Below are 13,178 nucleotides of genomic sequence, written 5' to 3'. Positions count from 1 at the left end.
ATAGCTGATATGCCTGAATTATGCTCTCTTAAATAAATCTTTTTTCGATGTCAAACATAAAAAAAAGCTTTGCAATTTTGCCACAGTCATTTACATTCCTTCTCGTCTCTTCTCAAACTGCTGTAAACCATAAATCAGCACAGACGACAGCTGCAGAGGATCAGATGTAACAAATCCAGACACTGGAGAACATGACAGAAACATAAGAAACATGCTGTATGTCTTCAAAAGTCAAAAAGCAGTTAATCTTAAATGGTTCAACATCATCTAAACCAGAGGAAATTCAACCTTGAGCAGCTTGATTCTCACAACTGAAACTGAATCCGTCATAAATTCGGCATTAAAACTAGTCATCAAAAGGCTTTTTATGACTATGAATGTCTGACATCAAGTCAGGAGCATCACCACTTACAGCACTGCACATAATGGATGTTCCACCTGTTATTTTCAAATGCAAATGCAGCAGTTTCTGCAGCAGTGCGTCTGTTTCTGTTTCCACTCTGCTTATTTTAACCTGACGGACGACAGCTTCACGCTCAGTGATAAGTTCAGTCTCAGGTCTCGGGTCAAAACTGCAGACAAATCCGTGTCAGGTCTCGTCTTTCCGCCCTGATGCCCCGCACTCTTTCCACTTGACTCACTCACCTCTTTGGCAGTTTTGCCCTCCGTATCCGAGCGGGCAATCGCAGCTGAAGGAGCCCCACAGGTTCACACAGGTTCCTCCGTTCAGACACGGGTTGGTGTTACAGAAATGTCTTTTTGCAGAGCATCCTGTAAGGGTGAGGGAATAAGAGGTTGATCTATCTGTTTGATCTGCTCTACCTCATTATTCCATCAAAGTAGCAAAGAGTTAGAGGGTAATAAAGTATTCATAGCAGGTACAACGATCATTTCCCACTGACTCTACTTCCCGCTGTGCTCATTATACTCATTGTTATTTTCTTTCCTCTGCCAGTCTCTCTCACTTGGCTGCTCGAACAATAAAACACTGTTTGACTGCAGAACAGTGACAGGTTTAAGAGATTAAGTAAAGGATAAGCTGTGGATGCCAAACAGCAGGTCAAATCGTACCTGGCAGAGTGCCGTTGTTAGCGATGAAGCTGGCCATGTCTATGTGCTGGTTGTCGATACGCAGGTTCTTCATGCAGCCCACGAACTGCCGGTTGCGTACGGGGAAGTCCTCTGGGAGTTTGGGGACTCCTCCGAGGAGCAGCGGGCCGGTCAGGTCCAGTGATCTACAAAACATAGAACCCATGAACATTTACACACCCAGGGTTTTAGCTCTTCCTTTACATCATCAACACTAATAGGAGGAATGCATGAAAAATTCATCACAGAGAGAGTTTTGCAGTGTTATTTCTCCCCCTGGAGATGAAAACAGAAAAAAAAGATAAACATCCCGATAAAGGAAAACAGCAAAGCAATAGCTAACACCCTGGAGATGTTGAACTTCATTTCAAAACAAGTTTACTCTCTCTCTTAATGAGCCAGCTACGAAGAAAGTAATCAAGTAAATTACTGAAGTCAATACAGGAGTAAAGAGGGGATAAAGTATTTGCAAAGAGTGAAAGGTTATTTATGAAATTCCTGCAGCAAAAATAAGATTTTTCTTCCACATCTTCATGAGAGAACTCTGCTGATGCACACTTACTTTTTGGACCCTGATTGGCTGCCCTGAGCAGAGCAGGTGTAGTTTCCGATCACGTGACCGAACCTGAGGGCCACGGAGGTGTCGCAGTTGTCCACCGTCACTACGACGACCTTCTGGTCCGAGGGGCCCTGTGGCAGGCCAGCCTGGTTTAAGATCGGCTGTGGAGGGAGAGACAAACTCATGAATAGAAAGATAAATTATGGAGCGCCGTCCTTATGTTTCTGGGGAGGCTTCGGACAAAACAATGAGATTAAGAATGCACAATGCCTCACTGAAGTCTTTGTGCGCACTTGAGAATCTGGAGAAATGTTTGTGGCTCCTTGGTTAAGTTTTTTTTTATTTCATCCAACGGAGAATTAACAATGCAATCTATGTTTTTTTGTGCTTTTGTAATTGAGAGAAAATTCAGTATATTATCAGTTTTATCTTGATGTTTTTTATCTGTATGCACAAGGATTTGTATTAGTTTTGTGCAGCGCAGCAAAAGTATTAAAATAGCTTGATTTAGATGGACAGATAAGAGAAGTTATCATCCTCCTATAGTATTATATTAATTTGACAATTCCTAAAAAAAGGTTTGTCAGCATAAAGATAACGAAGCAGTGGAGGGAAAAAAAGAAAAGGGAAGAAGAAACAGACGTATCGTGCTGCTATTTTTAAGGTGCTGAAGTATTTTGGTCACCCAGGATTTATTAATAGGACTCAGGAATAGGTTGTTTTCTGCTGAATTTAACAAAGAATGAATCCATAAAGCGGTACAGAAACTTGTGGGACTCTCAGCCAGTGCTTAGCTGTATGAAACTTTCATGAGGCAGATTAAAAACTGGAGCTTTAAAAGTGAAAAAAACAACAACCACATAAATGATCTTTTGCATCTTGCTCAGTTCAAGCCCCGTTCATCGTTAGCTCGCTGTTGTTGAGTATTTTAATAATTCATATCATAACAGCTAGAGCTGAAGGCAACGGCTGGCAAACGCACACACACACACACACACACACACACACACACACACACACACACACACACACACACACACACACTCACAGACACACACAGGAGAAGAGCTCTCTCTCTGCAGGACATCGTCCTTGTCCACAAAGGATCTTCTTCATTGTCTGAGAAATCAATGCAGGGAGCAACAAAAGGAGGAGGGGTCTGCGGGGGTTAGAATGATGATCCTGTCAATAAAGGTCACAACCTCTTTTCAAACCGTCCAGTTTCTCTGAGGTCACGTAGAGCTCATATTAACCCGAGTGTAGGTTCAAGCTGGTGTCGCGAGCGGTGACCGGCTTCACTCGGGGCCGCCTGCAGGCGAGGACAGGCCGCTGAGCTGTCAGCTGGTCAGACAGGATTTAGGCAGGATTTAGCTGGTCTACATGAGCAGAGATGATATGAAGAGTTGGCTCATTGCTGATGTCTTGACGGCAGACATTAAGCGCTGTATTGTCTGGCTGTTCAGCTCTCTGTGAGGTTAAACTAAAATAGATCCTCATGAGCCTCAGGAATGATAATTTCCTGACTGCTCTGCTGATATGAAGCCTTGTCTGCGCTGTCTGATCCCGTCATTTAAAAGCTCAGAAAAACAACACCCAGTACAGATACAGTGTCGTTTTCATCGGCTGGTACAATGTATTTAGCAGCTCTATCACAGGAAATCCATTAAGACAAAACACACTTCATCCAGTAATACAGTCATGACAAATATGATTCAAGCCCAAGGCACAGCTGCAGTTAAATTTCCCTCACATGGTTTTCACATAGAGTAGATTAGATGAAATCTCCATGAGCCTCTAATAACATGACTCTGTAACGGAGAGGCTGCAGTTAGTTACATTCCTGCGCTAACTTCGTGTCTTGTGATCACAGTGTGTGCTGAGTGTTAGCGATGTGAATGAGATGAGACCGATAATAACCGTCTCGCTGCAATGTTATCAAAACACCTCACCTGAGTCACTTGAACATTCTTGGGCAAACAGAGATGTCAGAAATATGTGCAGGGTGCAACATTAACTTTTTTGTCTACAATCCAAAATGCAGAGTGAATGATCAAATTCTGGCAGCTATTCAGTAGATAATCATTGTTTTTCTGGCTGGTGAGTGAAGCATATCTACCAGGCACTTGCATATTTTAACACTAATTTTCAGCCATGAAAATGTATGATGCAGAATAGAAGGATAGAATAAAGCTTTATCTCACCAAAACATAAAAGCAGCACAAGAACATGTAATTTATATAAAAAAAAGAGCGTAACAAAACACTGTCAAAAGTGCTAGTAAACAATGACTCAAAGTCTACAGCCATGCCAGATTGTCAACTAATCGGAGGGTCAGTGGTTCGATCCTCAGCTACTGCTGCGTGTTGAAGTGTCCCTGCGCAAGACTGAAAACTAATTTGCTCCCTACCTGTGTGTGAATGTCTGACGATCATAGAAATGTCATTGGACAGTTTGCTTAGCAAGTGTGTATCACTGCTGATGAGCAGGTCAACGCCTGCATATATGTTATGTGAGTGGGTAAATGTATTGTGAATTGTGAGTTTTATAGTTAGCACCTACGTTATGTCTGACAAATTGTCAGACAACGGTGGTGTTGCACTCTGTGTGGGGCACCAAATCACACAAAGTGCCAATGTTTACATAAAATTGCTTTAAGTGATGAGCAAAGTTTTTTTTATCCAAAAGCTGTCAACACATTACAAACAAAATTAAAAATGTCCTAGTGGCACTAAAGGAAAAGTCAGAGATCATGAAAGTCAGTTGGATTCAGTGTTTGAGAATCATGAGTGTCTGTGCCAAATTTTGTGCCAATCCATCACCTAGATCTTAAGATATTTCACAAAATAAGTGAGAACTTATGGATCAGCAACGTCATCCTCTGGGGACCACGAATGTCTTTACAAAATTTAATGACAATCCATCCAATATTTCTCAAGATATACAAATAAAGTGCTTCAAACTAGAGCTTCACAATATGGTAAAAGAAAATCATAGTGCAATTATTTTTGTCCATATTGCGACTTCAATCAATTGTGCAGCCCTCCTTAAAACAAAGCATAAACCTGTTAAATTTAGAATAAAACAAATCAAATGTGATGTGTGGCCATCGGCATCTTAAAATGTCTGCTATGTTAGCCACATTCCTCCTCAGTCTGCAGTTCAGGTGAATGATTTCTTCCTCTACAACAGGCCCTGTTATCAAGCTCTGTTCCCACAGGAAGTCTCACCACTCACTGCTCAACACTGAAATGTTAAGTAGATGGAAACAGACACTAATAGTCGCTTTTGCTTTTCAGTTGATGCTTCAATTTGTTACAAATTTGTTGATGATGAAACAAGTAAACATGCAGTGTGAACTGCCAAAGGTGAAATCATCCGACATGCTTTTTTCCACGGTTTTCCCGTCGCTGTGAAAGCTCTGAAACAGGCAGCGCTCCAGATTGGACGCTCCTTTCACTGACCTCTGCTGTCATCAGTCATGGCTGTTGACTCTCCAATAATGACTCTCTGTCAGGACGTCTTTCTGCGGCACAAAACCCTGTCCTGTCAGCGCTGATTGGAACGCACATATTTACCCAAGGCCACATTAAACACTGCTCTCACTCGCCGCTACAGGGGATTATGGGAATATGAGTTCCCTGTCACAGAGGGTGACAGGGGTTGCGCAGGAGGAGCATGGCAGCAAGCAACACAAATATGGGATCTAAGATTGACTGGAAAAACCATAGCAACAAGAGGGGTCGGCCCTGAAGCGCAGCGTCCCCGTTCAAAGCCCGAGTCAATACTTCTCTCGGCTTTTCTTTACCCTCCTTTCGCTCCTCTCCTGCTCCGCTTTTCTGTCCTCGCTAGAGAACAGAGAGTGAGGGGCACCTTCCCCGGGGCCGCATCATTCACTGCCCATGGTCCCAAAGGAAGCAGAGCCAAACACAAAGGCAGCGGTCATTGCCATTCTCCACAGTCCCCCGCCATCCTGAAAGCCACATTTCAATCTAAAATGCCCCCTCCCCGCCTCACCCTGCCCCACCCCCTGCGGACAGGGACGGGTCAGAGTGGGCCACCATGGGATACCTCCAGAGGGAGGAGCCATGTTTCTACCTCAGCGACTCACAGGATGTGGAACATGAGAGGAGGATTAGTTCAGCTAGAGCTGGGGGCTAGACCCCGGAAACTTGTGCTCATGTTTAATACTAAAAGTATGCCATGTATTCAAAATAATGAACGCACTGGTCAGGGACACAAATCATGAATTCCTGTTGCTCTCTATTTAGAAATAATCAAGTAACTATGAGTTTTTAATGTTATCAGTTACTGTTTCATGGGTCATCAATTAATAAAAGTTAATTCACAGCTATGTTTATTTATATTCCACCAAATCCAGCTCCACAGAAAAGTGTGTTTCAGTCCAGTGCAACAAAGCAGAACCTGTTCTCATAGAAGTATGAAGCTGTTTTATCAAACTGGTAGTCAGATGATGAACATCTACATGTTGAGATGAGATTAGTTAAGACATGATAAGATAGAGGAAAAGGAAAGGAAAGATAGGATAAGATTTGATAATATACAATAAGTTGCGATACAGTAAGATGAGAAAAGATACTCTAAACTACGATAATATATAATAACACTTGTGCCAGAAATTGTAAGTTTTATAAATGGGATTAACCCTCTAAAAGTAGGAGTTTGACTTTTTCCCACTTCTAGTTTGCCTGGAAACAAAGTTTTTTTTCCTTGTGTGTTGCATTTGTGATGACACAAAAGTAAGGAACAGTAGAAAGCAGCAGATCATATACCTCATCAGACTACATCTAGAAGATGTTAAAACTAGTTTTAAAATGTCTTAATAATTAAAATTCTAAATAAGACCCATTGTTTTTTTTTCTGAACTGATAACGGAAGTTTCAAGGGAGTGAGACATTTTGTGCACATTCATGTAGTAAGACGAGTGTAGTGTTTTTTTTGTCCAGCGTGAAAGGGGTATAAGTGATTCCAGTATGCTATGTCAGGATTTTAAGCATAGTTTAATGATTATGGGCATATAATCATGAAGTGGAAAAAATGTTGGCCTGAAAATCACAACATGAAATGTTCAGACTTTCTCATGCCTACATCTGATATTAAAAAAGTAGGATTGCAAATAATATTTGGAAGTGAAAAGTAAAACTTCACTGTCAGAAATCTACTCCAGAGCTCGCTCTGCACCTGCAAACCTTAACAGATCATCTTCAAACATGCAGCACACACACAGATGTGAAACGATCAGGTCAGGACACCAACAAAAGTTTTTTGGTGTCATTTGATTTTAGGGTTTTGTACCAAAGTGATTAATGAGCCTATAATGTGTTCATGGCAAAGAAAAAACTAGTTTTCATCCAAAAGTTGACAAAATTCCCCCCCTTCATCACTTCTTCTGGCTAAAATCTGACACGGACGCGTTATCATAGACACTGAATAGAAAATCTGAACAGCAGGGGTGTTGCCTGGCAACATCTTTATGATGCAAAGTGACTTCCTCAATAGCCTAAAATGTGACATCCTGTGTTGTTGGTCCTGGCTGGGAAAGTAGTGAGAGACAACAGCTCCATACATTCATCCACTGATTGAGTTGTTGTGATGTTCTTATAGAGAAATGTATTAATCAGAACATATTTAGTCCAGTCTGAACATGTCTGGAGAAACACTGCCTTGCTACTCTCTAGCTTTCATTCATTCACCCTCTCCTCCCTCCCCTCTCTCGTCTGAGTTTCTCCCTCCATCAGTGTCTAGTTGGCACGTTGGCTCTTTTCCAGATCATCAGCCTGTCAGCAGCGATTCTTTAGTCTGACAGCGCAGCAGCACTAAAGAGGCAGAACGACAAACTTACACAGCTCAGGGTTTCCTGTCTGCACTCTGGTTTACACCCACTACAGTTATGGACGTCCTAAAGACGAAGCTTTTTGTCGAGAAAGCGCGTGAGCTGCCAGTCATCGCTGCAGTCTGCAGAGCAATAAAACTACACTGTCTGTCGTCTGCGGCGGCTCAAACCTGTGACCTGATTTCACTCTGAATATCTTCTGTAACTATGTCTGGTATTGTGCTGCCACACCTGATGAGAGGAGCAGTAGCTGACAGACTTAACCAAAGGTATGTCAGCTAATGTTTGGTAATTAAAGATGGAAAACCAAATCACAACATAGTGGTGGTTTAACATGCACACTCTGATTAAATAAAAACAGTTTGACATTTTGGGAAATACCCTTTTTTGCAGAAAGAAACCACTGTCATGAATGTACAGAAACTATGACGCTACAGCCAGCAGCCGGTAAGCTTAGTTTAAGACTAGAAACAGGGGGAAACCGGAAGCCTGGCTCTGTCCAGAGGTAACAAAATCCAAACAAAACCTTCTGTAAAACCACAATGGGTTGTTTTTACACGTGTCAGTTTAAACAAATCAGATATAATGTGCTAATTTGTGAGTTTTAGTGTCGCTGGTGGATGGATTTTGTTGTCTTTGGACAGAGCCATGCTAGCTGTTGGCTGGAAAGATAGTACTTGCATCAAATTGGGTTGTTTGTGCATCAGAAAGATGCAAATATTTTTGAAATCGGTGCAACATGGCCAGAGAAAACACAGCAATGCAACATGAATGAAACACGCCGCACCGGAGATAATAAACGCTCCCACTGATGAGTGATGTACTATGTGCAGTGATGGTTTCGGCTCCGAGCTCATTTTGAAACAGTAAACAGTAAAGCAGCCAGCTTGTCACAAACAGTGTTGTATTACATGTAAACAGCACACTAAAATATGTTTTTGAAAACATTTTAGATGAGAAATAGACAATGAACACTGTCTTGTTTTACAGTTTGATCAGAGTTTGACAAGTCTGAGAGATGCCCCTCAATCAAAATGAGAAAGAGACTGAGGGATGGCTGTCTCGATCTGACTACACTCTGTGTCTATCGATGCGTGCATACAAAATCTGGAACAACAATCTGTAGTTGATACAACAGCCGTCAATGCGTCATCTGTCACTAAACACCTCGTCTGTTTTCACTGGCATAAAAGGCTCTGGGTGCAGGCAAAATGGAGAGAAGTTTAACACTGTTCATTGCATTTACTACCAATGTTATAGATATACAAAGCTGGTTTAAGAAGTCCCAATTTAAGCTAACCATGTGCTGGCTGTAGTTTCATATTTACTATACAAATATGAGAGTGGTATCAATCTTGACATCTCACTCTCTGGAAGAAGGCTAGTCAGTGTATTTCCCAATATGTCAAACTTTTTATTTAAACCAGAAATATTGTCAATGTCTTAATAGAAGTAAAATTAAGAGCTCTCACTTGTTATTACTTATATGGGAACACTTTATTTATAGCACTTTGCATAAGACTGACATGTCACCTGTCATGGACATGAAGAAGTCTTGGTGAATGTTAATGACTGTCATTATTAAGTGTCATTAAGAGTCATGCAGTCAATTAATGTCATTTCTGATGGGGTAAGGGTCAGGGTTAATTGAGCAAAAGACACTTAATGACAACAGTCAAACCATAATCGAGATTCCTTCATGTTCATGACAGGTGTCATGGCAGTATTACAAGAAAGCAAATAATTGTTGAGACAATGCCCATATCAGATGCAAGCTCCACACTGAAACGTTATTTAGCCGAAACGTTTACACTCGTTACGCTTCTAACAGTGAAGAAAAATATGAGCTCTACAAGATTTGAAAACATAATCATGATCCAGCCTCTGTAGATAAATGGTGTTTATGGGGTTTCTGTTCATTTATTCTGGATCATACCTTGTTGTAGTAGTGCACCTCGACCACGTGCCACTGGCCGTCGCTGACTCCTCCGGGGATGTACGGTGAAACTGTTGTTTTGGTCTCACCTGCAAAACAGTCAGAGGTGAAAAACCGTAACACACTCAAGACAAAAACGACATAAAACCAAAAAAATAATCTTTGCAGTAAATCATGATAAAGAGCAAATAAACCAACAACTGTTCTACCTGCAGAGAAGGTGAGCTGTATCTGCTCATTGATGATTTCCATGGCGATGAAGTCGTGTTTCTCATTGAAGCGTCCATTGTAGAGTAACAAACCGTTGGGCTCCTTAGTAGCAAATCTGTAGAAAACAGACAACATTTTAATTTAATTACATTTGACACGCAACAATCCTTTTACTGTTTTGTTCATGTATTTATCTCATCCATATGAATCAAAGGTTGGGGCAAGATTATTTTCCCTTGGAGTTAAAGCCTAATGTTCACCTCAGCTCCAGACATGATTAAAAACACATCAGTGAGCCAAACTGTTGCACCGGGTGACTTATTCATCAATAATGATGAACCAGGACCTTATTATATATTTATTTCAACTCAATCTCACATACACTGCTGCTGTAAAAATACACACACGAGCACTAAATGTGTATTAATCCACGGCAGGAAATAGTCCCAAATGAATGCACTATTTACTCAAGTTTGAGTAATGTTTGCTAAAAACTAACAGTGCTGCGAGTCTTAAAAAGAAACCATACATTTGTAACCTGATGTCTTTACTTTACCTGATGCCACAAACAGAAAAACAGCCAAAATATAGTTTAACAGCAGCCTATACACATAACAACACCAAATGACATGATTCCCAATGTGTGCTGTAACAGAGCACATGCTGTCGGCCGTGCCTGCACTCCACGTTAACAAATAAAAGAAGAGAGAAAGGAAGGAGGGCAGTGGTCGGGTTTGACCTATTTAAATATATCTATACCATCCCCTCACATTCACCTTGCTTCCCTTCAACACTGAAGTGCTCGTGTTTCACACACTAACACAGCGTGACGTGCAGCTTACTGTGGTGAAGATGAGATGCAGAGGTTTCACAAAGATCACTGAACAGATAATGAGGTTAATTATGAACACAAGGCCGAGTCAGAGGGAGAATAAGTGAAGGAATACAGAATCTGCGTGCCATGAATAGATATCACAGAGGCACATTAAACGACACACTACAAGACAGAGAAAGAAAACTAGGGCAATGTCAAAGCAGCAGGGTGGGGGAAACGCATTACCGCAAGTAGGAAACACAGGAAGACAGTTCGGAATAACAACAAGACAGTTTCAATATATATTTTCTCATGGAGGGGAACACAGACAGCCGCCAGTGCTGCAAGCGCAGCTTCAAATTCAGATGTCTGAAACCAGATCGCCCAATGTTGTATGAACCTCGGGTACTGAAGCACATTTCGATATATCTGCGCACACGTGGTTGAAACTCTGAGACCAGACGGCCGACGGTGCCTCGCACTGGGATCAAAGCATGTGGTGGAGCACATGGTTTAAAAATATCACGCTTTACCTGTCAGCTGTGGTCTGCGGTCGTAAATCTGTCCCGTGGAAATGGGTCGCAGTGATGTGTGAAAGTGTGTTACAATAAAACAGAAGAAAATCCAGGACTAACTAACAGATTTATTCATTATCCCTCCCACAGGGGACCCAACAATGAGTCTCCTGTGCACATCTGCCAGCTGTGAGGCCTGTGTGACTTATTGGCATCTGTATTCATTGGTCATTAAAAGGATTAAAAAAGAGGCTCTGAAAACCACAAAGTTAGACAGATTTTCTTCGTTTTTAAAACCAGACAGAGCTGCCGTCTTGATCTCTTTGAGTGGAAGGATGTCATTCAAGCATCCAAATATCTATACATGCTCTCAGACGACATGAGCAGCCGCCCACCCGCCCCCCCCTCCTTCTTCAGGGATCATGGTTTGAGGGTATCCTGTAAATGATGCTGTTCGTGCAGTATTCTTGAGCTGGAGAAGAGCCAGGGGGCACGGCACCGCTGACCTGCTTACTGAGAAAAACGATAATCATGACCTCAGAGGAAAGAGGATGCCGATGCTCCAGCTGATAACAACAGCAGAGACAGAGTGCAGACAGAGCAGGCTTCAACATATCCAGTAAAAAATACTGAATGCCACCTAGAATCACGATCCAGAGTCTATTACTCCTCCTCATTAGGCTTTAAGTCTGTGATGGATCGATTTAAAAGGCTTCCCCTCATTGCCCCCCTGAGCCCTCTGAACTATGAGAGTAATCAAGCGGAGCTAAATACTGATTCAGCTGGCATCACTGCGTGTCACATTAGGCACCCATCAGTAAAAATAACAACCAGTCTGCCCTTATGTAGGGAACCGTGTCACGCTATGCTAACATGCTGCAATGTGTGCAGTGAGGAGGAAAAAATAAAAAAGAGGCCATCATTGGTATTTTCCAGCCTATATGTGTGAAAAAAAGATAGAAAAATCTATGTCAGATGATATTTCAGAGGATCTGCTTGAAAAGATGAAGGCAGAGTTATATTATTAATACTTTAATAATATAACTTTAGCTCGAGAGATGTTTGTGTTAGTGTTATTCACAACCTCGGTCCAGACTGAAATATCTCAAACACTATTAGATGGTTTCAGATTAAATTTTGTTTATTCTACTGACCTTGGTGATACTCTGTGTTCCTCTATGACCACCACAGGACTGACATTTTAGTTTTTTAGTGAAAGGTCTTATATGTTGGATAGATGCCATTATATTTGGTACAATCATTCATCTTTGTCAGTGTGTGAATCTACAATACTTTTCCTCTAGACTTTTTAATCCCCCTGTTTTTCAGCACGATTCACACATGAAAAACTAACGAAGTAACACGAAAATAACAAAAAAAAAAGTCAAACTATAACAAAAAGCTTTTCACGCGAGCTGATATAGAAAAGTTTGTACAGTGGAAACAGATTTAGAGAATTAATTATGACATACTTGAAGCGTGTGACTTCACATTACAACATCAAACAAACATAAATTCCATATTTCCATCATTGTTTAGCCATCCTAGCAAAGTAAATATCACACTTTATACCTGCTTAGCATCAGAATGTTAGCATTATCACTGTGAGCCTGTTAGCCCCACAGAAAGCATGGTCAGTCTTCTTGAACATATGCTCTTATATGAGTTGATGTGGTTTGTGCTGATCCAATAACTCTCTGTAGTTTTTAGTGAAATCTCAGCCTTAGCTTCAGAGCTCAACAGGCAGAGCTGTGACAAATGAAACCTAAAATTAGCCATCACTCTGAGTGAACAAGATCCACATCCTGGGCCGTTCATCATAACAGAAGCTCTCCCTGAGCGAACCTGATCCGTGCTGGCTCAGGTAACAAAGTCATTTGTTGACCTCACCTGCCTCAAGCTCTCAGCATCGGCACTTTTTACACAGCAGCTACTTCACAGCTTCTGTGACCTGCCAGTGAAACGCAGACCACTTTCAAAACTGGTTTGAGCAGTTCTCCATCAAAAAAGACTGTCATCTGAACCTCGCTTAAAGAAGGGCCGAGTCCATAAAGCTCACAAGGTGGGATATTATTTCCACGGGCAGCCATTGTGAGGGGTCAGCCCCTGCCAAACACGTCTAAGGTGACATGTTTCACAATGGGTGAAGCAAAATGGCAGAACACATTCCCTGTGATACCACCCGAGAGGTGATACTTGTTGTC

At 41.6% G+C, this 13,178-nt stretch overlaps 1 protein-coding gene across 2 annotated transcripts in view; it reads right to left on the bottom strand.

Moving 5' to 3' along the window:
- Positions 1-13,178, bottom strand: part of celsr2 (cadherin, EGF LAG seven-pass G-type receptor 2) — a 68,225-nt gene that overhangs the window by 16,398 nt on the left and 38,649 nt on the right. For both annotated transcript variants that reach the window (XM_084346243.1, XM_084346244.1), the window contains exons 5-9: positions 9,645-9,760; positions 9,436-9,524; positions 1,652-1,809; positions 1,072-1,235; positions 646-771 (exon numbers count right to left, since the gene is read on the bottom strand). In XM_084346243.1, the coding sequence (XP_084202369.1) occupies positions 646-771; positions 1,072-1,235; positions 1,652-1,809; positions 9,436-9,524; positions 9,645-9,760 (653 nt within the window). The remainder of the gene's footprint in view (positions 1-645; positions 772-1,071; positions 1,236-1,651; positions 1,810-9,435; positions 9,525-9,644; positions 9,761-13,178) is intronic.

This window comes from Pagrus pagrus (genome assembly GCF_965226575.1).
Source record: "Pagrus pagrus genome assembly, chromosome: 3".
Lineage (NCBI taxonomy): Eukaryota > Metazoa > Chordata > Actinopteri > Spariformes > Sparidae > Pagrus > Pagrus pagrus.
The sequence above is the reverse complement of the archived record's forward strand: the minus strand, read 5'-3'. Positions and strand labels throughout refer to the sequence as shown.